Source organism: Herpailurus yagouaroundi, unplaced genomic scaffold (assembly GCF_014898765.1).
Source record: "Herpailurus yagouaroundi ecotype Mexico unplaced genomic scaffold, PumYag 222, whole genome shotgun sequence".
Lineage (NCBI taxonomy): Eukaryota > Metazoa > Chordata > Mammalia > Carnivora > Felidae > Herpailurus > Herpailurus yagouaroundi.
The window spans coordinates 2,398,803-2,423,401 of record NW_024412453.1 but is presented as its reverse complement, the minus strand read 5'-3'; the positions used below and the strand labels follow the sequence as shown (position 1 = coordinate 2,423,401).

General features: G+C 48.6%; 1 protein-coding gene across 1 annotated transcript in view; it reads left to right on the top strand.

The window, feature by feature from the left end:
• The window catches only part of VWA3A (von Willebrand factor A domain containing 3A), a 63,451-nt gene extending 39,429 nt beyond the window's left edge, over nucleotides 1–24,022 (top strand). Inside the window, 17 exon segments of the mRNA XM_040458800.1 lie at nucleotides 3,599–3,673; nucleotides 3,819–3,963; nucleotides 4,694–4,889; nucleotides 8,123–8,193; nucleotides 9,527–9,679; nucleotides 11,193–11,283; nucleotides 12,206–12,316; nucleotides 12,848–12,945; nucleotides 13,798–13,935; nucleotides 15,107–15,215; nucleotides 18,000–18,144; nucleotides 19,154–19,298; nucleotides 19,736–19,887; nucleotides 20,935–21,058; nucleotides 22,618–22,715; nucleotides 22,907–22,972; nucleotides 23,290–24,022. Of these exon segments, the coding sequence (XP_040314734.1) occupies nucleotides 3,599–3,673; nucleotides 3,819–3,963; nucleotides 4,694–4,889; nucleotides 8,123–8,193; nucleotides 9,527–9,679; nucleotides 11,193–11,283; nucleotides 12,206–12,316; nucleotides 12,848–12,945; nucleotides 13,798–13,935; nucleotides 15,107–15,215; nucleotides 18,000–18,144; nucleotides 19,154–19,298; nucleotides 19,736–19,887; nucleotides 20,935–21,058; nucleotides 22,618–22,715; nucleotides 22,907–22,958 (1,903 nt within the window). The 3' untranslated portion in view covers nucleotides 22,959–22,972; nucleotides 23,290–24,022.
• The last annotated feature ends 577 nt before the right edge of the window (nucleotides 24,023–24,599 follow it).

Sequence of the window (24,599 nt, the reverse complement as noted above, 5' to 3'; positions counted from 1 at the left end):
GTTTATTAAATTTGAGAGAGAGAGAGCGTGAACAGGGAAGGGGCGAGAGAGAGAGAGAGAGAGAGAGAGAGAGAGAGAGGTAGACAGAATCCAAAGCAGGCTCCGGGCACCAAGCTGTCAATGAAGAGCCTGATGTGGGGCTCAAACTCAGGAACTGTAGGATCATGACCTGAGCTGAGATCAGATGCTTAACTGACTGAGCCACCCAGGTGCCTCTCAAATAGAGAGTATTCTAAATCAATTAAGACAGCGGTTAATATTATATATTATTCTGTACCAGAGCTTAATCTTTTTCTAATAAATGTTACAGAAAAAAATGCTTAGAGATACATATTAGGCAATGTTTTCATTAATTTATCCATCCATTCATTCAACAAACTTTTATTGAAAGCCTGCTCTGTGCCAGTCACTGCGCTCAGCATTGGGGATACAGAAGTGCATACACATAATACCTGTTCTCAAGGAACTTGGGGTCTAGTAGAGGGAGACAGGCATGTTAAGAAATAAGTGTTATTAACCGTTTTCTACAGAAATAGGTAGAAGGCAGGATCAGACCATCCTGCCTGAGCAGAGTGAGGTCAGAAAATATTCACAGAGGAAGTGACCCTTTTGCCAAGTCTTACCAAATGAGCAGGTGTTTGCCTAGCACATGTGAATGATGGGGGCAGTGGGGAGGAAAGGCATTTTTGGCAAAGGGAACAACATGAGGCATACAGGTGTTGGAACTGTGGAACGTTGTATATTGTGTTGGAACGGAGACTATGGAAATTTGGGGGGCCATCAGGGAGTTCAGTAGGTTACAGGGTGAGAAAGAGAGATTGTGCCTGACAATAAAACAGGTGATGGAGAATTTATACATAGAGGATGTGCTCAGGAGCTTTTGTACTACAGGACATATAGGCATTAAAGGATTTTAAGCAAGGTCATAAGATGAGCGGATCTTGAATGCTCAAGTCACAGTGTGAAGGACGCATTAAAGGGATGGAGGCCATTTGGACCGCTCCAGTGGTCTGCACTAGTGTGGAGTAGACTTGAACTGTTGGCCATGGTGATGGAGGAAGGGATGCGTGTGAGAGCCATTGCAGAGTTAGAATCCACAAAGCGTCGTTACCATGTGGCTATAGGGGGTGAGAGAACAGTGAAGAGAGGATAGCCCAGATGGAGCAGATCTTGGAAGTAGAAGATAGTTTTAACCATGTAGAGTTGGAGATTTCCAAGAGGAGATGTCCTTGTAGGGGTTCCACTGAGGAGTTCTAGCCAGGAAGCACAGGTCTGCAAGCCATCAGTATTCTGGTTATGTGGTTCTACACACGGAAGTGCATGAATTGCACCTGTGGAGATGTGAAGGCAAGAGAGGACAACCAAAGACAGAACTGATGAAGCACTGACATTTGGAGGGAACCACCAGAGAAACACAGGAGAGGAGCAGCAGAGAGGTAGGAGGAAAACGAGGAGAGAGCAGTATTGAGAAGCGAGGTCTCAGAAAGAAACAGAGTTTGATCCTGCAGAAGAAAAGCAAGAAGGGGAAGAATGAAGGAATCTACTGAATTTGACAGTAAAGCTCACTGGTAAGAAAAAATGAGATATAGGATTTTGGAATTCAGTTTGGCAACTGAATATTTAAAAGGTTTAAAATAATAACAGTGCCCAGTGCTGGTGATGATGCAGTAAGAAGGGCACTCTTGGAAACTGTCAGTAGAAATGTAATTTGGTATAGCCCTTGTATTAAATTTTTAAGTATATATTCTTCATTCCTTCAATTAAACCTTTATATATTATCTGAAGAGAATACAAAGCCAAGTGTACAGAGATAACCATGCTGGGTTGTTCAGTACAGAGTCTAACACGGATAAACCTGGAAACAAACTGCATGACCCTTGGAAAAATTGGTAAAACAATCCTGACAGTGCAACTATTCAAAAGAATGAGGGAGAGTTACATGTGTGCATTTAGAAAAATGTCCTCCGTAAGTCCCAACGAAAGGGAACAGGTAGATTACAAATAGTATGTACTGTATAATTCCATTTCTGTAAATATATATTTACCTCTTCTGTGGGTTTTTTTTAAAGTATAGTTGACACACAATGTTAGTTTCAGGGGTACAACTCAGTGATTTGACAAGTTTTACACATTTATTTTTTAAATTTAGTTTAAAGATTTTATTTATTTATAAGTAATCTCTACACCCATCATGGGGCTCAAACTTACAACTGAGATCAAGAGTCGCATGCTCTACAGACTGAACCAGCCACGCACACTTGTGCTTTTTTTTTTTTTTAATCTGAAAGAATATAGAGTAAAAAGTTAACAGAATTTTTTTCTAAGGAATAAAATTGGACAAATTTTCACTCTCTGGATGTTGTTAAAATTTTTATCCAGTTGTAATAGAGGATTTATTATCCAACTACAATACATATTTTCATGAGGGGGAAGAAGGTCATTGGTTTTATTTTAAGTTTTATTTGTTTATTTTGAGAGAGAGAGAGAGAGAAAGAGAAAGTGTGCAAGGGGCGGTGTGTGTGAGACAGAGAATTTGAGAGAGAGAATCTGAAGCAGGCTCCGCACTGTCGGCGTGCTGAAGAGGCAGTGCTCCATCTCAGGATGGTGAGATCATGACCAAAGTCATTGTTAATATTTGCCAGAGAACCTACCAGAAGCTTGACTGCAGTGGGTTGAGGAGTAAGGAGATGCTGGGACATTGTTTTTCCAGGGAGCTCGTCCATACATACAAAAGAGAAGTGGCTAATAGAGAGTCCCTGGTAGAAAGAGGAAGTTATTTTTGAGAATGGACAGGCTTGGGGTGCGTGGGTGGCTCAGTTGGTTAAGTGTGTCTGATTCGTGGTTTCAGCTCAGGTCATGATCTCATGGTTCATGGGTTCCAGCCCTGCATCAGGTTCTGTGCTGACAGTGCAGAGCCTGCCTGGGATTCTCTCTCTCTCTCTCTCAAAATAAAGAAACTAAAAAAAAAAAAAGAAAAAAGAATAGGCTTGAACATTCACAGAGACAAGGGGGAAGAGTGGAATAGAGAGGAGGAAGGAGCTTGAGGGGGAGGGAGACGTCTGTGGGCAGGTCTCAGAAGATCAGGTAGAAGACTTAATCTTGAGCTAGAAAAGGGATTGCCTTTGAGAAAGGCAACCAGTCCTCTTCTCAAGGATTTAAATTCTGCCTCATGGGAAAATGAGATGATGCATTTTTTTTTTCTTAATTAAAAACTATCGTGCAGACAGAGTGAAAAAAATGAGTTATGGGGCTGAATCAGTGCTAGGGGGATTTAAAAAGGGGGAAATGACTCTCTCCTTTGGGGGTGGGGAGTTCACCCAGAGAAGGGAGCTGGTGTCAGAAAGGAACCCTGGCCATAGCTGGTCCTGGCTCTGTGTCTCCACTGAGAGCCCCTCAGCTCTGCTCATACCGGGAACGTACTGTGACACGTCAGGACCAGCAAGGAAATCTTGCGGCTGGCCCAGGCCAGGGACATCCTAGCATTTTTCGGTGTAGTCAGAATTTTGCTCCCCAAAAAGACCTGGGAGCCCAAAGACCTGGGGTGTAGAGTGGCCAGATCTCCTGGTTAAGAACACACCCTCTTTCCTTCCCCGCCAAGGTTTGGAAGCACAATAGAAAGCTGGAGGCCAGAGATGGTTGCCGTGAACCACGAAAACTTGCAGAGCGCCTGGCGGTAGGTGACTGTCAGAGGCACCTGCTGTGTCTCAGGGCGGCCTCTGCGGTTCTGTTTTCTCTGTCCCCCTCTCCACCAGAATCCCTGACCTCCCTCCAGGGCCTCACAGCCAGCCTCCCTCAGCAAGGCCCTCCTTGCCTCCTAGTTGGGCCCTGACTCTGCAGTGTCACGGCAGCAGGAACATCCTCAGCGCCCTGCGGAAGGCTGTGGAAGTGGATTTCAAGGACAAAGACGGTCACCAATCTCAGGGCATCTACCTCTTCACGGGTGGCATCCCTGACCAGGACGTGGTGGGTAGGCCTCGTCCTGGGCATCCTTTCTGACCCCACATCTTCCCCTAGGTGGACGCCTAGCGACGGGTTTCCCCAGCATGATTTTCCAAACGAGATTTTATTTATGTATTTATTTATTTATATTTTTATTTTTTTAAGTTTATTTATTTTTTATTTATTTATTTTACTTTTTAAAGTTTATTATTTTAAACATTTTAAGTTTATTTATATTTTGAGAGAGAGAGAGAGCAGGGAAGGGGCAGAGAGAGAGAGGGAGAGAGAGAATCCCAAGCAGACTCCACAAACTGTGAGATCATGACCTGGGCCGAAACCAAGAGTCAGAAGCATAACCGATTGAGCCTCCCAGGCCCCCCCCCCCGCAACAAAGTAGATTTTAATGTGCAGAAAAGTCACCTGGGGATGTTGTGAAAATGCAGACCTTGTTCCCGAAGGCCTGGCCTGGGACCTGAGAGTCTGCCTTCCTGTCGAGCTCCTGGGAGACATCCATGCTTCTGGTCCCTAGACCACACTCGGCATGGCCAGGCTCTCAGGTCCACCCCCCCTGGCCTTACCTATTAAGACAGAGAAATTGTGGCCCAAGCTCAGTTATCCTTCTGTCCTCAGCATCTAGTACTAGACCAGGCACACAACAGGCCCTGAAGAAAGAGGATTAGGCTCAACTGACCTGAAACCAGTCGCTACAGGAGCCCTCAGCTGTGGAGCCTTCCTGCCCTCTCTCCCCTCACAGCCCATGCTCAGCGCCTACATGGCTGAGGCCTGTGGGGGCTGCGATCTCCAGCTGAACATATGCCTCTTCTACGTGGGCGAGCCCCAGATGGACATCATGCCCCCTGCCCGCTATGCCAGCCGCACCGACACAGCCGCCGCCTACCGGGAGATCACCCAGGCCACGGCCGGACGTTTCCACTGGTTTGGAGACACAGGTGCATGAACGAGTGTTGGCAGGCCCCTGCACCTCTTTCCTTCCAGAAAGTTGTCTCAGTACCAACATAGCTCCCTGTGCCATAGATATGTTCCAGAAAAAGGGCGTGTGAAAATCACGTTTGAAAAAGCAGAATTCTTATTCTAGGGATGGATGGTGGTGAGGATTGTAAGATAATATGAACATACTTAATGCCAATGAACTGTACCCTTAAAACATGGTTAAAATGGTAAATTGTATGGTAAGCATATTTTATCACAGTTTTTTAGAGGAAAAGGAAAAAAAAAGCAAGCCTACTTAAAAATATTTTATTTACTTACTTATTCAGTGATTTATTTTTAAGTAAGCTCCACGTCCAGTGTGGGGATTGAACTCATGATCCTGAAATCAAGAGTCGCACGGATCTTCCTACTGACACAGCCAGGTGCCCTGACTTAAAAATATGTTAAGGCCGGGGCGCCTGGGTGGCGCAGTCGGTTGAGCGTCCGACTTCAGCCAGGTCACGATCTCGCGGTCCGTGAGTTCGAGCCCCGCGTCGGGCTCTGGGCTGATGGCTCAGAGCCTGGAGCCTGTTTCTGATTCTGTGTCTCCCTCTCTCTCTGCCCCTCCCCCGTTCATGCTCTGTCTCTCTCTGTCCCAAAAATAAATAAATGTTGAAAAAAAAATTAAAAAAAAAATATGTTAAGGCCAATATAGGGTCTTAACCAAGGACAAGGCATTTGTAAAGAAATGACAAGACAGGGGCGCCTGGGTGACTGAATCAGTTGAGCGTCCGACTTCAGCTCAGTTCATGATCTTGCAGTTCGTGGGTTTAAGCCCCACATCGGGCTTTGTGCTGACAGCTCAGAGCCTGGAGCCTGCTTTGGATTCAGTGTCTCCTCTCTCTGTTCCTCCCCTGCTCATGCTCTGTCTCTCTCTCTCTCTGTCTCTCTCTCTCTCAAAGATAAATAAAGATTAAAAAAAAAAAAAAAAAAAAGAAATGACAAGACAAAGGAAAGGGGGTTAGGCTGTTAGGGGCAGTAGACTGTGGGAAGGCAAACAGAAGGAGGGGACTAACATAAGGTCAGGGTTGTTTTAGTAACAACCAGGGTTGTTTGTTGTTTCCGGTGCTTTTCCTCCTCTTCCTGGCAAGGCAGAGGGAGACACCCTAAAATGGAAATTTACATCCTGCTCTTAGGCAAATGGAGGTGGGAGGAGGGTAGAGAACTCTTTGTTTCTCAACTGTCTTCAGCTCAAAATAATCCTATGCCAAAGTGGCATATTTTGGGATGGCATGCATATTCTGATCCCCTACAACTATCACAAAAAAAGAAATTGTTGGGGTGCCTGGGTGGCTCAGTCAGTTGAGAGTCCAACTCTTGATTGCAGCTCAGGCCATTATCTCAGTGTTTGTGGGATCAAGCCAGCTCTGTGCTGACAGCATGAAGCCTGCTTGGGATTCTCCCTCTCCCTCTCCCTCTCTGTCTGCCCCTTCCCCACTTGTGCCTACCTCTCTCTCTCAAAATAATTAAATAAACTTAAAAAAAAAGTACTCACTGTCTAGGATGCCTGCCTGGGTCAGTCAGCAACTCTTGATATCCATAGCATGAGCTGAAACCCTACATTGGGCCTAGAGCCTAGTTAAAAATGAATAAATAAATTAGGTTAAAAAAAAAAAGGGCAGGGGCACCTGGGTGGCTCAGTCGGTTGAGAGTCCGACTTCGGCTCAGGTCATGATCTCACAGTGCGTGGGTTTGAGCCCTGCATCAGGCTCTGTGCTGACAGCTCGGAGCCTGGAGCCTGCTTCGGGTTCTGTGTCTCCCTCTCTCTCTGCCCCTCCCCCACTCACGCTCTGTCTCTCTCTCTCTCTCTCTCCCTCTCTCTCTCTCAAAAATAAACACTTTAAAAAAAAAGTGCTTTCTCTTTTCTAAAGTGACATAAATTTTCTTTTTTCTTTTTTTTTTAAAGTCTTATTTATTCATTTTTGAGAAAGAGAGAGCGAGCCAGTGAGCTCAAGCAGGGGAGGGGCAGAAAGAGAGAGAGAGAATCCCAAACAGGCTTTGTGCTGTCAATGCAGAGCCTGACATGGGGCTTGATCTCATGAAATGTGAGACCATGACCTGAGCCAAAATCAAGAGTTGGACACTTAACCGACTGAACCACCCAGATGCCCATAAGTTTTCTTTTTTAAAATATACTTTTAAGTATGTTAGATAGACATTATGATGATCATTTCACAATATATATAAATATTCATGTATATAACAAAATGATTTGTTGTACACATGAACCTAATATCGTGTCATATTATATGATACATTATGTCAATAATATATGTCTCAATTACATATATACATATATATGCTTTTAAGTAACAAAAGCGATAATACAGATAATGGATTAGGTGGTATGGAGATAAGGCAAAATCATGACTGGGACACAGGAGTGATTGAGGCTCAGGACCCACTAGTACATTCCACCCTCTCTGATTTAGAAACAAAGAAATGACTCCCAAGGACATGAGTTACCTGTGGTACAAAATCAGTGGCATAGCTGGGGCTGGAATCCTGGGGCCCTGTTTCCCAGCTCTTTCCATGAAAAGCATTGGGCATATACATAGAAGTTATTGTCGGTGATGATTGCTAATAACAGGACACACTTCTAGAATGGTTATCATATGCCAGACACAGTTCCAAGCATTTTGCATGTATTAGTATTGATTCCTCACAATGATCCTCTGAAGTAGGTTATCCCCATTTTACAGATGGGAAAGCTGAGACAGAATCCAAAAGCATGTGGTTAGTAAGTGGTGGAACCAGGACTTGAACCCAGGCAGGCCAACTTCAGAGTCTGTCTTCTTAGTCATTACATTCCAGTCCCTCTCAAATAAGTCACCAATATTCACTACAGACACTAGATAGTTTAATCCTAAGGTGGGTCTTCTTATTCAATGGAATAGCAGGACCATCACTCCTAGCCTGTCCTTCCTCTGGGTGAAGGCAGTCAGCTGGGTGCAAGCCACTGGGTCCCGGGGCCGGCCTCACTACTGGTAACTTCAATGTACCTGCCCATCCCCTTCACCACTGGGTGGGGCTGTGGGGGTGGGGGGTGGGGGACCTGGTCAGCACAGCCCATCAGGACCCCTTCCTGCCCCTCGGGCTCAGGTCACCTCCACACAGCCCTCATGTAAAGAGATATGGACGCTCTCCATGATCTACACCCCTCCTCCATGCTCATGATGTGCCTTGCTTCCAGGTATTTACGAAAGCGATGACATCAATGCCATCGTGTCTGAGATGGAAAAGGCTCTCAACTACTCCCAAAAGGTATGCTTTACGTGTGGGCAAATGACTGCCCTTCTCTATTTGTGCCCTGGGGCTGCCATATAAAGTACCACAAATTAGGCGGCTTAAAGCAATAGACATTTATTCTCTCACCGTTTCAGAGGCTAGAAGTCTGCGATTAAGGTGGTAGAAGGGCCATACTCCTTCTGAGGTCTCTGAGTAGAATCCCTCTGTAGCCCTTCCTAGCTGCCAGTGCTGGTTGGTGTTTAAAAAATTGCACAGGGGGCGCCTGGGTGGCGCAGTCGGTTAAGCGTCCGACTTCAGCCAGGTCACGATCTCGCGGTCTGTGAGTTCGAGCCCCGCGTCGGGCTCTGGGCTGATAGCTCAGAGCCTGGAGCCTGTTTCCGATTCTGTGTCTCCCTCTCTCTCTGCCCCTCCCCCATTCATGCTCTGTCTCTCTCTGTCCCAAAAATAAATAAACGTTGGGGAAAAAAAAAATTAAAAAAAAAAAAATTGCACAGGGTGCACCTGGCTGGCTCAGTAGGTTAAGCGTCTGACTTGGGCTCAGGCCAGGATCTCACAGTTCGTGGGTTTAAGCCCCGCGTCGGGCTCTGTGCTGATAGCTCAGAGCCTGGAACTTGCTTTAGATCCTGTGTCTCTTTCCCTCTCTGCCCCTCCTCTGCTTCCGCTCTGTCTTTCTCTGTCTCTCAAAAGTGAATAAACGTTAAAAAAAATTTTTTTAATAAAAAAATTTTTAATAAAAATAAAAATTAAATTAAAAATTGCACCGGATACTTGTTTAAAATGGCAAGGAAGGGGGGCACCTGGGTGGCTCAGTCAGTTAAGTGTCCAACTCTTGATATTGGCTCAGGTCATGATCTTGTGGTTCGTGAGTTCAAGCCCCTCATTGAGCTCTATGCTGACATCTCAGAGCCTGGAGCCTGCTTCAGATTCTGTGTCTGCCTCTCCCTCTCTTCCCGTCCCCACCTCTCTCTCTCTGAGAAATAAACAAACATTAAATTTTTTTTTTTTAATAGCACTTGCCCTAAAAGCATAGTTGGCATGCTTTCTTGGCACGAGGGTTTGGGACCCCAGGGAATTAACTAGCCCAGTGCCTGAGGGATCCCACACCCTACATACATGGGACTTACAATTAATAGTTTTGATCCACAGTGTTTATGGCCCCAGAAACAGGAGCCCAGAGGTGCCAATGGACCCAGTGTCTCCTGCTGTGTGTGTGTGTGTATGTGTGTGTGTGTGTGTGTGTGTGTGTGTGTGTGTGTGTGTTTTGTGCATGTGCACTCTGTCTGTCTGCCCCCTGCTTGGAGGCACACCGTGGCTGGGGTGCTGCTAACCTGCCCAGTCCCCATTGCAGTGTGCCTTACTGGTGTCCTCACTGAAGAACCAGTCTGGGAAAGAAGTGGAAAGCTCAGCCCTCCTGAAAGAAAAACCAAAGATGTTCAAGCAAAGAAGTCAGCCCAGGAAACTCTATTCTTCCAAGCCCACAGCTCCCTCGGTGGCCAGAATGGTTTGACTCCCCTCCCTAATAACACAGCGTGGATTTTGTTGCCACCTTGTCTCCTGGTCTTTCCTAGATCTTAAAATGACCTAGGCCACTCTCCCAGACCCCAGGGCCAGCAGGGTGGGGGCAGGGTGCTCAGTGGTCAATGTCCCGGGGGTACCTCCAGCTCCCCCTCTTCTAGGGGATCTGCTTCTCAGCTCTGGGGGCATCTCTGGCCTCCTCTCCACCCACCTTTGGCTCTGCCTGGCTATCTCAGCTTGATTCCTGTGCCGGGTACTAAGGACTCCATGGAATTGGCTCCCACTGCTACATCTGATGGCTGTAAGGCAGGAGGGCTTATCCTGGAGGGTCTGTTTGGGCAAAGGGTATCTAATGGGCTCCTGCTGCCATGGGAGCCACTGCTGCCCAAGGTTTAGCAGGGGCCTGATAGGACTCTGAGGGTAGACCTGTGCCTGCTAGGGCCTTATCCCCGTCACAGCCGATCCAACCTGTCCTACCTAAAATATCCACCCCACTGCAGAAATCAGAGGGACCTCAGAATGACTCGGACTCCACAGTGCTTGTGAGCAGAAGCAGCAAATACCTGGAGCTCTTCAGTGTTTCACTGATGGACAGATCCTTGCAAACATAATGCATTTGCAGAATGAGGGGACCAGTCCGGATCTTGTGTCGCCTACTCTCAGCCCGGGGGCTGCACTTCCAGGAGGTTCTGTCCACACAGGTTCTGCCCTCATTCAAAGAATTCAAGCAGGTTCCAGGAACCAGCCCAGATGCAAATTCTGGGACGAAATCCCGGAGTCTCAGGGGCTGTGTCTTGGGCCTTCGGTGCTTTCCGAGCCGATTCAGAGTGAAGAGGCTTGGGCTGTGCCAAGGCCTCCAAAGAGGCTCCTGGAATGAGGGCCAGGTAGCAGCAGCCAGGCCTTTTTCACAGCAGCTCACCCAGTGGTGTGAGCTGGTTGGTCCAAGGCCCTGGGTAACTCTGTTCAGCCATTGCCACATTGCACTTGTGCCCAGTAATGAAGGACTCCTCCCTTAAAACTGAGATGCCCAAGAAGGCACAGAAGTTACCCAAATGGTTGCTTGTCATGCTAGAGGCCCAAAAATCCCAGTCCTAGGAAGAAGGGCAGTAACTGAAGCAAGTTCTGGCAAATCCCTCCCTGTTATTAAACACACACACACGCACACACACAATTTTTCACGTCAAAACCCAGTCGCCTCTGAATCTGCTGCAGGAAATGGGGCAAACATGTCAGAGGAATCAACTCCCATAGGCCCCTCCCTGCATGGCTTCCTAACAGACAGGCTGAGACTGGGGTTTCATCCCAGAATTTGGGAAGGCAGGGGAAGGCGATGCCTCTAGGCTGGCTCCTGGAACCTGGTGGAGTTCTTTGAATGAGGGCAGTGCCCATGTGGGCAGAACCTTCCAGAAACACAGCCCCTGGGATGGGAGTAAGTTACACATGGTCTGGGCCTGCTACAGAGAACAGGCCACTGATAGGAAAGACGGCCTGTTTTCTAGAGCCTTAAAGATGACCGTGACAGAAAGAAGAGCTCCCCCTTGGAAGCTCTGACATGGCGGCCACTTAGTGGCAAAGCAGGCGTCCCACCAGGTAAGCGTGACCGTGCTCAGGCTGGTGGGTAGTGGGATGGAGGGCATGGCCAAGACATGTATTAATTATAATGGTAACCAAAATGACTGATGATCATGAGTCTTTATCATGTGCTCACCCTTCTGCTAAGATTGTCCCAAGTAAAGCTTACCATAATCAGTCCTGAGTGACAGGTAATCTATTAGTTCCCCATTTCACTGATAAAGAAATTTAGGCCCAAGACTGGCTAAGGATAATGACCAGTGCCAGCTGGTCATGACAGGGCCTCAGTATTTTTATTTAAGTATTCAGCTCATAGAAGCAAGACCATGTATCTTACTAATTTTTTTAAGTTTATAGGGAGGGAGGGAGGGAGGGAGGGGTAGGGGCAGAAAGAGAGGGAGAGAGAATCCCAAGCAGGCTCTGTGCTGCCAGCACAGAGCCTGATTTGGGGCTCGAACTCACGATCGGTGAGATCAAGATGCAAGCCCAGATCAAGAGTTGGATGCTTGACTGACTGAGCCACCTAGGCGCCCCCGTGTATCTTATTTCTAATGTCAAAGACATAGCAGAATGGTTCAGAGCAGAGTTGTGGAGTCAGCAAGACCTGGGTAGAATCTTCGCTGTGCCCTTACGGATCCTGGACCCCACTCACCTTGACTATAAACTGGGGCACGTTGAGGATAAGCTGATACGGGTTATGGAAAGCACTTAGCGCCACGCCTGGCACACATCGGTACTTGGTAAATGGCAGCTTTAGCTGTTGCCGATGCAGGTGAGGCCAGAAGACTTGGGGGTAGTCCCTGAGGACCTCAAGGCCATCTTGGAGGCCTATTTCAAGGGCAGAGCATAGCTGAAATTGACAAGTCTTCCAGACCAGCTGGACAGCGTCACTGCATGACCCCACGAGGCTGCTCCAGCCAACAGGCCAATTTTCCTCCAGCTTCAGCCCAGCCAGTGAAAGAAGGGACAGCAGAATGGAGGAGGAAGACCAAGTGGAGGGAAGCAGAGACGTCTCTCTCACTGTTTTATACGGAGACGGGGAATAACGTGGGTAAGCAGGAGGTTACACAGATATCTGGATGGCCCTGTAAGAACTGTAAGGTCAGCAGGCCCGTGGGTAGGGAGACCCCTCCAGCTGTCCCAGGACGCGGGCAGCAGTGTCTCCGGAGCAGGCGTATCCTCAAACCACTCAGGTCTCCCAGTCCAGGGAAATGGGCGTGCGAGTTCTTGACACCACTCATCCTCCATCAGAGGCAGTGTCCTCAGCTCTGAGGCTGATTGGGAAATTGGGAAGGGAGTGGAGATGAGTGTCCTCGGGTCCCTACCCGCTCCCCCCTACAATTGATTGCTGCAAAATGGTACAAGTCCCCCAGTAATGATTCACTGATGTGTAGAGAGGCGAGGTCCCAACGCTTCCCCTGATCCACCTAACAGCCTCCCTCTACCCTTCAGCAGATTGGCCTAAGGAATTTTCCAGCTGATTTGATTGACAGAGAAATTAAATGCAAAAGGAAGCCAAAGAGGGGAGTGGAGGGGAGAGGGAAGAGAGGTGCACGAGGTAACCTCACTCTGTTTCTCCTAGGCTCGGTCTACAAGAAATACCCTCAAGGAAGAGGAATACGAAGGGTTAGCTCTTCTATCCAGTTGCCCAGGAAGGATGCAGTTTGCTCAAGCCAAGAGGTATTAAGTTCTTGGAACCTGCACACACCCCTCAAGCAATAATCCCTTCCGCCAACCTTCCACTCGTAGGTAGGTGGACATACTTGGACGTGGAGACGCATGTGCTCACAATGGCTGCTTAGTATGGCAGATAGGAAAAGAGTTTAAATAGACCTGTGTTGGAAACCTGGGTCTGCTGCTTCCTAGCTGGGTGACCTTGGGCAAGTCATTTAGCTACACCCAATCTCAGTGTCCCCGTTTGTAAAATGAATCCAGTTGTATATCTGCTAGGATTGATGAGTAATTGAAGTATATTTTGGGTAAAGCACTTAGTGGTGTCAGAACCTTCTGGCTGCAGGCAGGACAAATCCCCCTTCTTGTTCATATCCTGAAGATACAAACATTCAATGAGAGTCTCTTTCCACAACCATTCAGTAAGAGTCTGAGCTTGGTTCTGACTGGAGCCTGACTCGATCCTGGAGCCATGCTTGATTGCCACGAGCCTGCCCATTCTTGTATCTCTCACCGTGACAAGGAGACAGAGATCACCCTAATTGGTTTAGAGTCTGAACTTCAGACTAGTCATGGCTTTCCACTCAAATTTTGTGGGAGAGAGTTGAAATGGCTATTGGAAAAGCAACAGCGTCCACCAGACTAGAAAGTAGCAGGTTCCCTGTTGCCGGTATTTCTTGTGCATCTCTCCCCAGTGCAGGGGAAGGAATCTACATGCCCTGGGTGCTCCATGAAGACCTAGAAACCCCACACTGCAAACACGAGACAGATTTCAAATACAACGTTTTAATAGATGAGTCAGACCATCATTCAATTAAGCCTACATTACCCAAGATAATAGTTCTTTCTTTTATTCTAAAGTGGGTAGCAAATTATGGGCTCAAAAAACTGAGGATGGAAATCTCCAGATACATTGGTCCCAGCTGCACTCATCAGAAGTCAGCCCAGGGGCTGGCGTCAGCCAAATACTGCAACATCCTGCCCAGTATAGAGATCAATGTAAGTCATGGTTTTTGTTGCTATTGTTTCCTTTCTCCCACCTCCTGCCTGTGATCAGCTTCAAATGGCACAATGTGTTGGTGAGAACTCCATGTGAATGTACATGGCTTCTCTTCCTGCTTCTATCCAACACTGGGACTGTTCTTGGCACATAGGGATGCAGATACTGTTGGAAGATAAGTCAACTCCTTAGGGTGCCTGACACCATCTTCCAGAGCTAGAAGGGCTCCATGGAGTGAGAATTAGAAATAGTTGCTGAGGGGGGCACCTGGATGGCTCGATCGGTTGACCCTTGATTTTGACTCTGGTCACGATCCCAGGTCAGCTCAGGTCATGATCCCAGAGTCGTGGGATCGAGCCCCTCATGGAGCCTGCTTAAGATTTTCTCTCTCTCCTTCTCCCTCTACTCCTTCCCCCTGCTCTTTCCCTCTCTGTCTCTAAAATAAAAAATTTTTAAAACCACACACACACAAAATAGTTGCTGAGAATAGGGTACTGGCTGAAGAACTCAGCAGAACTCTGTACCCCAATATTGCTGATGATTCTGTTAAGATGGGGAGCATCAGGGGGTTCCCTCCTCCCCTGGGGGAGGTGAGAGTGTTTTCTAGTTTCTAGTTTGGGGATAATTTTTTCATTGCTAAAACACTGGAACAAGTGAATTTAGTACAAATGAAAAATGAATCATGCTGTTTTTGTTTTTGTTTTTGGAAGACCCCATTTTCTATCCTTGCCATTTTATGTGACGTTATTGATGTTAGGGGAAACTAGAAACCCAAAAGTAGCCAGCAAATGCAAAATTATTCACCAGAAGGATTTTATGGGGGTTTTATCATGCCGTCCCCTTCTCCATCTAAGGTCATCTTTTAGTTTGACATTTATGGACTTCCCATCCTACCATGAAGTGTTTTCTAATTTAAAATTTAGAGATGCTATGTTTTTTATTATTTCAGTGACCACATGTGCCACAAAACCATCATCCCAATTCCCCTACTCCTTCTAGAACCATAAATCTAGTAGTTTGGTCAAAGAAAAAGCCTTTAAGCAAATATATATATGCCTAATAGAGGTTTTTGGAAATTATTAACCACAACCAACTAAACTATTTAAGGAGATGATGGGGATATGAAGAAAGCTGATGGGGCAAAGTTTGCCTTGGCTTGTCTTAATCCAGGGGGTAGTGAGACATATCCAGTGGACGCCCAGGGAAATGGAAGCATACATCACATGTCTGGAGAAGGTGATGAGGCGCTATGTCCAGAGGCTGCAGTGGCTGCTGTCTGGTGAGCCTGCCTGCTGTCCTGGAGGGTGGAGGGGCATGAGGGGAAGTGCAAGGTCAACCCAGGGATGAGGGTCAGTCCTTCCCAGACCAGGTGCACAGGTCAGGGATGAGGCCAGGAAGGTCATCCAGCTACAACATGATTTCTGGATTCCAAGGTCAGGCAAGGTGCCAGATGACAGGGAGGTGGAGCATGGGCCGGTGGGCACCAGAAGGGACCCAGGCCTGTCCAGGCCCACCCTGCAAGGCCATGTCCCGCCCCTTGCCTTCCTGGATGTGACTGAGGGGCTTTTCTCTCAAGAGGCTCAATTCAACATTGATTTGACCCCCATAGAACTTGTCTACAAAGGCAGAAATGAGAGGGAGTCCTGACAGAGAAGAATCCCCTGTTCTTCTTTACAGAGGGCACCAAGGCCCCTCCAGGGCAGGTGGACAGCAGGGCTGGCCCAGGAGAGCCAGGCTCACACCCTAGAGGAGGGTGGGCTGGAGATCCAGAGACGGCCGGAAGCATCAAGTTCAAGAGGCCAGGCAAATAGCCGGAGCTGGACAGGAGAGTGTTTAGGCTTTGGGGCCTGGAGGGTTCCTGGGACAACAGGAGGAAGGAGGGAGGGAGGCTTTTATAGAGGTCCCTATGTGGGCTCCTCAGGGTCCCACACAGATTCATTAGATCCAATCCTCTGCAGTAGAACCTGGTAAAACAGACCATGTGCAGTGGGGTATAGTGATGACTGCTGCTTTCCAAAGCCTCCGGAGGGCGCTGCCAGAGCCACGTGTAGTTGTCGTGTCAGAGGCTGACACGGGGGCAAAGAGGTTGTGTGCCTCTCTCCAATCGCAATGCACGTTTGCTGCTGGGAAGGGTGTGAAGATCAGCAATGCTGCCACCCCAGTGCCACCCAGTACTTCAAAACACCACCAACACTTCCAACCCAGGGCTGCTTCACTTAGTCACTCGTTCATTATTCAACAAATGTGTGTTGCTCTCCCGCCAGGTGCTGGGGAGGTGGTGGAAGGCAACACCCTGAGCTCGTGGAGCATATGGTCTAGGAGACAGACGTTAACTAAAGAGTCCCACAGACAAGTCTAATGTCACAACGGTGACGTGTGTAGGGAGGAGATAGGCATGGGCTGTGAGAGCCTCTAAGAGGGGCAGCGGGCCTGGATAGGAAAATCACAGGAGGCTTCCCTGAGGAGCCAAGATCTGAAGAGTGAATAGATGTTACCTGGGCAAAGAGAGAAAAGACAGGCATGTCTGAGGTGCTGAGTATAAGGACTAAAAGGAAGCCTGTGTGGCTGAGGACGAGGGAGAGTAAGAATGAGACCATCCCAGAGAGATGAGGCCATGCCCAGTCTTTGTCCTTTATCCTAAGAGCAATCGAAGCCACTAAATGTTTTAAATAAGGGGGAAATGATCAAGTTAGCATTGGCAATAATCGCCCTGGTTCTGCATGGAATACAAATTGTTGAGGGGATAGAGCTCGTAGTAGCCCAGGTGAAAGACTGGGCTAGCTGGAAGAGGTGGGGATGGTAGAGATGGACGGAGTGGGCAGAGTCAGAGAGATGCAGGAGGTCAAAACGACGGGGCTTGGTGGCTCGCACTGTTTCCACCATCTGGTTCCTAAGACGGATCGGCCAGCCGTTTGCAGTTGGAGTTTCCTCGACTCAACTGGCTGGCTGGCCATCTTCATGGAACGCCGCCCATGCCTCAGGACGGCCCCTCTCTTGTCATGTGGACATGAGCACAGCCAGGGAACACCGCAGATGAGTCCTGGAAGGTTCCTGGCCAGTGGGTCCAGCCAGCTCAGTCCACCTTTTCCTGGAAAGCAGCCGATCTTTTCTGTGGCAGTTTTTCCATTTTTTTCTACGACTGCCTCCAGGAAGGTCGCTGAGGCGTGATTCAAGAACGCTGGATGCGTTGTCTTCTGTTCTTCGGCTTTCCCCTGGGTCACTTCTGTATTTAGCCTCGTGAAACGAAAGGCTAGGGTTAGTGGTTGTCTGACTAAAGTGTGGGTTGGAGGACATGAGTTTCTCAGTGGTCACTGCCAGTCTGTGTGACCCTGGCAAGGGTCTCCATCCCAGTCCTCCTGATTCCTTCCACAGTCTTTCTCTCTGTCCTTGAGCATGCCATGCTCCTCTCCTCTGGCCCAGACTTGCCCAGGCTGTTCCTTCCACACCTTCACCTCTTTCCTCCGCTGGCTGCCCATCCTGCAGTGGTAGCTCACCCACCAAACTCAGATTCTTCCCACTACTGCTCTGTCATGACCCTCGGAGAGCCATAGCTGTGGATTTAACATCTGTCTTGCCTGCCCAACTCTCAGCTGCAGGAGGCCAGGCAGCCTCTCTCCATCACACTTTGCACAGTGCCGGGCTCCGCTGATGTCTGTTGACCAGCTGACGGACTCCATGCTCCATAACATCTTTTCCGGCCCCAAACAATACCGTAACACCACTTAGTCCAGGCGCTTAACTGTAGGGATGAGGAAACTCAGGCCAGAGTGGTTACAACCTCTTGTGCAGGTGATCACAGATCACAGGCAAAGACACAGCTGAAACTGTGACGTCCCAAAGCCCAGGCCACTGACCGGCTCTGCCCTTGGACAACTGACGCCCCTCACCCCTCGACAACATCACAAAGGCCATCTCCCAGTGGGCTAACATCTGATTGTCGACCAGTGAGGCAACAGGTGTATTTGGTAGACCTTGTATTTGATAGCTGCCGCGAGAAAAACCAGCAGTGGCAGGAGCGACCCCTCACTCCTTCCCTGCCTCTGCCCCCACGCCCTCGGAGCAGGGAGCCGCCGATTATTTGGCACCATTTTGGAGAGCAAAGTGTGCATCCTGGTGGACACGTCGGGATCCATGGGCCCCTACCTGCAGCAGGTGAAGACGGAGCTGATTCTGCTGATTTGGGAACAGCTGCGCAAGCACTGTGACAGGTGAGAGGCAGGGGGCGAGTGGGTGCGGGGCAGGAAGCGCTGTAACAGGTGAGAGGGAAGGGGGCGAGTGGCTGTGAGGCAAGAAGATCAAAGGGGAAGTTCATTGGGCTTCCCTCCTCACCGCTCACAAGCCTGGAGCTGTAGCTTATTTGAACAGTAACACTGCATCCTGTTGCAGAAATAAAGCAGCCTTTAGAAATCCATCTCTGGCCCAGGGACCATTGCAAACAGAGCAAAGGAACCAGCAGGTGGCCTTCAATTGTAGATTTCAGCTGAACTTGATTTTTTTAAAATTTTTTTAACATTTATTTATTTTTGAGACAGAGAGAGACAGAGCACGAACGGGGGAGGGTCAGAGAGAGAGGGAGACACAGAATCTGAAACAGGCTCCAAGCTCTGGGCTGTCAGCACAGAGCCTGGCGTGGGGCTCTAACTCACGGACCACGAGATCATGACCCGAACTGAAGTGGGACGCTCAACCGACTAAGCCACCCAGGCGCCCCTCAACTTGATTTTTTAAGAGATTGGGGTTTGGGGTTGTTTTCTCTACCCAGAAAAATTGACCCTGGGAGACAGTAGGAGACTGGTCCTAGACTGGGACTCATCCTTGCCTTAATAACAGTAAACATTTATTGAGCACTTGCTGTGTGCCAAGCACTTTATGTGCATGATTTCATTCAATCCTCACAGTGCCCCAATGAGGTATTTCCATTATTATCCCCAATTTTCAGAAAAGGAAATTAGGGCTTAGAGAGGTTAAGTAATTTGCCAGAGATCACATGACCTGTAAGTGGCACAGAGGTGGGGTGCCGATCTATTTCATCTGCATCTAGAATCATCAGCGCGCACCTCCTCCTTCTCATTCTCCCCGAGGGGCCCCGGGGCTCGATGTAGGGTCTTGACACTGATAGGCTTGCATGGTCCTCACAGAGGTTACTTCACCCAGGCATCTTCTAACCCATCTCTTTCACCTTCTCTCTGCCCCTACCTTTTCCACTCCCCTCCCCAGGTTTAACCTGCTCAGCTTTGCGGAGGACCTACAACTGTGGAGGGACACTCTGGTGGAGACCACAGATGCAGCCTGTCACGAGGCTATGCAGTGGGTGACCCACCTGCGTGCTCAGGGGAGCACCTCAGTCTTGCAAGCATTACTGGCAAGTTCTGCCCCCGAGCCCGACTCTGTAACAAAACAGAAATACCATCACCGCTTCTACCGATCCCGCATTATGCTTTCAAATTACAAAGAGCCCTTTTAGATCTACGAAGTGTTACTTTATTTCATTGTCCCGACAACCTGGTGAGAAAGTGATCCTCGTTCTCACTTTAGAGTTGAAGGCACAGAGGCTCAGAGAGGTTAAGTGACTTGCTGGGGTTAACCAGCCCAGAAGTATGCCATGCTTTCTCCTAGACCTTGGCAGCTTCCTTGGTCTGTGATAGCTGAAAGGGGGGAGGGGAGGGTCTCTCACTCTAAATGGACAAGTCAGTGGGATCCAATCAGAACTATTTCCCTTGGGGACAGCAGGCAATTCGTTTTTGCCCTTCCTGGTTAGTGCCTAGCCCTGAGCCAGACCACCCTCCCGCTCTCTTTCAGAAAGCCTTCAGTTTTCACGATGTGGAAGGATTGTACCTCCTGACCGACGGGAAGCCAGATACAAGCTGCAGCCTTATTCTGAATGAAGTCCAAAGACTCAAGGAGGAAAGAGATCTGAAACTGCACACCATTTCCCTGAACTGCTCAGGCAGGTGGGCAAGAAGGAGCAGGGGCTGAGCTGTACGCCTTTCCCACAGCTGCGTGTGTGAGGTACACATGTGAGCAGCTGGCCCAGTCCAGGGACTCACTTTAGACCCCAATCTCTCCGGGGCCCAACTCTGTGAGTGAGAAATGAGGAGGGTGCAGGCAGGCGTTACATCAGAGTGAAAGCCCTCCCTCCACCTCCAACTTGCCCCTCTCAGGCACCGCCGTCCTGACTTTCTCCAGTATGAGAATGGATTTGCGTCCATTCCCACGGTCACGTGTGGTCTTCGCCCTCCCGATCTTTCTCGGAGCACATTTGTGAAAATTGATGGGAAAAACGTTTAACGTAGCATTGCCACGGTTATTTTTTTATCAACGATCACCGCAGAGGAACATGTGTTGGAAAAGAGAGATTCTGCTCACTCAGAAAAAGACTTCAATGTTTTTGGCGAAACTGTGATTACTTTGGTGAATTTTTTTTTAATGTTTATTTTTTTAATTTTTTTTTTCAACGTTTATTTATTTTTGGGACAGAGAGAGACAGAGCATGAATGGGGGAGGGGCAGAGAGAGAGGGAGACACAGAATCGGAAGCAGGCTCCAGGCTCTGAGCGGGGCTCAAACTTAGAATGGTGAGATTGTGACCCGAGCCAAAGTCAGACACTTAACCGACTGAGCCCCCCAGGCGCCCCGCTTTGGTGCATATTTGATCTGTCTAAACCACGAGCTTCATAAAGGCCACGCTTGTGTCCCTGCCAGCCCCAACACGTAGTAGCAGGTACTGGCTCTGTGTCCATTTAAGGAACGTGTGCTGGCTGTGTGCTTTCCCACTAGCTGGCGACCCTGAAGCAGGGAATCTGCTTCGTGCAGCAGCTGCCTCGCCCATAAACTGACGGGGGTGGGCTTGGTGAGGCCAACGTGGTCTCAGTGGCACAGGGCCTCAGGGTCCAGGGCCCACTGCCGCACAGACTTAAGCTCCCCACAGGCTAGGGGTGCAGAGGGAACTTGCCTGGCCAGTCAGCGGGCCGGCCTCAGAACATCTGTTCTCCCAACTAGGGCAGCGGTTGACTTCCTGAGAAATCTAGCCTCCCTCACGGGGGCCCGCTATCACTGCCCTGTTGATGAGGACACACTCTTCAAAATCCACGGCCTGCTGACCAAGGGCTTCGTGGACGAAAGGGTAGGTTGTGGAGCGACTGAGTGAGGTCTGTTCAGATGTCTCGATATAACGTCATTCCCCCCTACCTGGAAAGATCTCTGCTTCTCTTGTGAGAATACGAAGTATTGGCTAGAAAGGGCTGTGTTTCCCTGCTGCTCTTCCTCGAGGCTGGCTCTCCTCGGAGTGGGAAAGCAACAGAGCTTGGAGGTGTTATTTATTTAGTCAATCAATCAATCAATCAATCTCTACACCCAACCACCCAATATGGAGCTTGAACTCACAACCCTGAGATTAAGAGTCACATTCTTTGCCTACAGAGTCAGCCAGGTGCCCGTGGAGGTGTTATGTACTAACAGAACAGTTCACATTCATTGCACTTACTTGTGCAGGTCCATTGCTTTATACAGACTACCCCTTTCAATCCCCTTAACCACTATTATACCCATTAAACAGATGAATAAATAGGCTCAGTAAGGGACAGGAATACACCTAAAGACATAGCAAATGGTAAAGTCAGCCCAGACACTCATGCTCTTAACCTCTTTGCTATAAGTCCTGCTTATTTCTGTGTCCCTGTGTTCAATTCATTGAAACACAGATATTCAAATGATCTAAGTAATAAATCTGGTAAAGTCACAGTTTCTATCACACATGCCAGATACGAGAATGCCAAAGATCCTCTCCCGGTCTGACTGAAAAGCTAGGCACGTGTTTATACCTTTTGGGAGCATGGTGCTCTCAGAACATTTTCAAGGCAACAAATCATCACGTAAGACAACCAACGAGAATTCCAGAACCTCTTTTTGGAGGTTAAAGATGACTGCCACGGGACATGGCCTAATTTGTGAGGTCAAGTGCTTTGCAGGACTCCTTCGTTCAAATACGTCTTCTAGGGATAAATACTACAAATAGTTCAGAGAACAGAACAAGTGACAGTAAGAAAAATTCACCCGTCCTTATAACCCAGGAAAACAAACTTGACAGTGTTGCAAAAGTCCTCAGTTTGATGCCACAAAAAATCAGGTTCTATGAATAGCCTCCAGATGCAGAATGGAATCATTCCTCTCCTGCTGCGAAGGGCAGAGGGAGCCTCTTTCTTTCGTACATTCTCTTGATGATCGTGAGCCCTTGTGTCTCTAACTCTAGCCTCTGGAATTCCACTGGCTGACACAAGAGAAAAGCTGCCTGTGCAGCTGTTTTACTAGAAGCAATAGGGAAAGGGCAGAATAGATCTCCCTGGGTAACATTGAGATAAGGAGCATGTTCCACTTCTGTTCTACTGAGAAGAGAGGCGCTGACTGCCGTGAAGTCCAATGAACACCTTGGTTCGCCACTACCCACTCTGCTGACTCTCAGACACCTTACCTCAAAGTGTTCCACTTGCAAAGTAGCTACCTTGGCAGGTGGTGAGCTCCTTGTCTCTGGAGGTATGCAGACCGAGGCCCACAGATTGCCTGCACTGGGTGGGAGGCTGCATTTGATTAGGTCTAATTTTTTTTTTTTTCCCTGAGATTTTGGATTTTCAGGTTGCACTCAGTCATTGAATGGATCTAATTTCACACTCATTTCCCCTTTCCAAGGACCCCGTATTGCCACTATTTGAAGGAGATGATTTGAGAAGATTGGCCCAGGAGATCACCAAGGCCAGAAGCTTCCTCTGGAAGGCCCAATCCTTCAGGTATGCCCTTCGAGCAGCCCCTCACACCTGCCTCGTGGCTCTAGCCCACCCAGACCCTGGGCCTCATCGAGACTTGGGCCCACCCTGCTGATGGCACAACCTTCCTGCAAGAGCTCCTGCCTGCTTCTCCCCATCAGGCCCAGAAATCTGGGCGTCAGGGGGACCTCCTCGCTTCATCTCCTGTCCACTAGGTCTCAACTCCAGAAGAAAAACAACACAGAACCAAATGTCACTCTTTTCTAGAGAAGGGTTCTCAGGTAAGAGGAGGTGATGAGCTCTCTGCCTCGTAAGTATCCACCAAGGACGAGGCAGCATGCTCAGTGTCATGGGTAGTAGTAACTATGGGGAGGGAGGGAGGGATTGGAAATAATGACTCCTCTAAATTGAAAGGCCGTCTTACAAATAATCACTCGCTCAGCACACACTGGCCCTGAGGGTGAGGTATCCTAGAAAGCTGTAACCCAGAGTTCATCCCCAGGAAACATGATCCCAGGCACCGGGGCTCTCTGGAAGCTGAGGGAGGGAAGGCTCTGACATCTCAGGTCCACTTTAATGTTCCTGCCCTGTCCCCCAGCACACCCTACACTCCAGCCACAAAATTATCACTCGCTAGGAAGCCTTGCACCAAGCCCTGCCTGGAAACGCCCTTCTTACCACCCTCTGCCTGGTGACTCCTGCTCATCCATCAAGGCACAACTCATATGGCATCAGCTCCACTGTGAAGATGTCCCTGGGGCCCATCAAGAGCTGGGAGCCTCCAGCCTTCCTCCCACTGCATCCGGACCAAACATCTGTTTTCACGGCAGTGACACTTAGCATTTATGATGCCTAGCACTCCATACCATGCTTCCTTACTCCCTTTGCCAACTCTTTTTCTTGGCTGTGAGCTCCCCCAGAATGAGGCTGGTGTCCTAGGTCCCCAGAACCTGCCATAGGGGCAGACGTAGTAAACTGTGAGCATCCAGCTTAGCTGTGGGAGTCCAGCTCTGGAAACCAGCCAGAGCATGTTATTTCTGCCCTGGTCCCCTCACCCTCTGCTTCCCACCACCCTGGTCCAGGGGGGGTGATGCAGATTCACCATCAGCCCATCTTGGGAGCAAAAACCAGTGAGCCTTACCACCTGCCCCCTACCTGTTCAACCAAACTGAATTAAGGTCTGCCCTGCTCAAGCGGGTGAAAATTGGATTGAGTCCACTGGGCCCGGCCCTGCTGTATACATATGAAATGACTGTCTCATGTATTATGTGGTCTGATTTCCTGAGATGAGAAAAAATTGCTTTTATTTAATTAAATAGAATCAAAATGACTTTTAAGCTGAAGTGATGCTTTGTGTGTGTATGTAAATTTTTGGTGATATAAAATGCTAGTAAAAGACTCATATGCACGGGCACCTGGTAGCTCAGTCAGTTGAGCGTCCGACTTCGGCTTAGGTCATGATGTCATGTTTCATGAGTTGGAGCCCCAGGTTGAGGTTGCTGCTGTCAGTGCATAGAGCCGGCTTCTGGTCCCCCTCTCTATTGGGGGGGTCCCCCTCCCCCACATGGGTGCATGCACTCTCTCTCTCTCTCTCTCTCTCTCTCTCTCTCTCAAAAATACATAAAACTTTTTTTAAAAGACTCATGCAGAATATATGAAGAATTCCAAATCAATAAGAAACAGAGAAATATCCTAATGTTTTGAAATGGACAAAACACTCAAACAGGTGCAAATAGACAATAGGTATATGAAAAGGTGCTCAACAGGCTTACCCATCAGTGACATGCAGATTAAAACCACGATAGGGGTGCCTGGGTGGCTCAGTTGGTTGAACATCCAGCTCTTGATTTTGGCTCAGGTGATGATCTCACAGTTTGTGGGTTCGAGCACTGCGTCAGACTCTGTGCT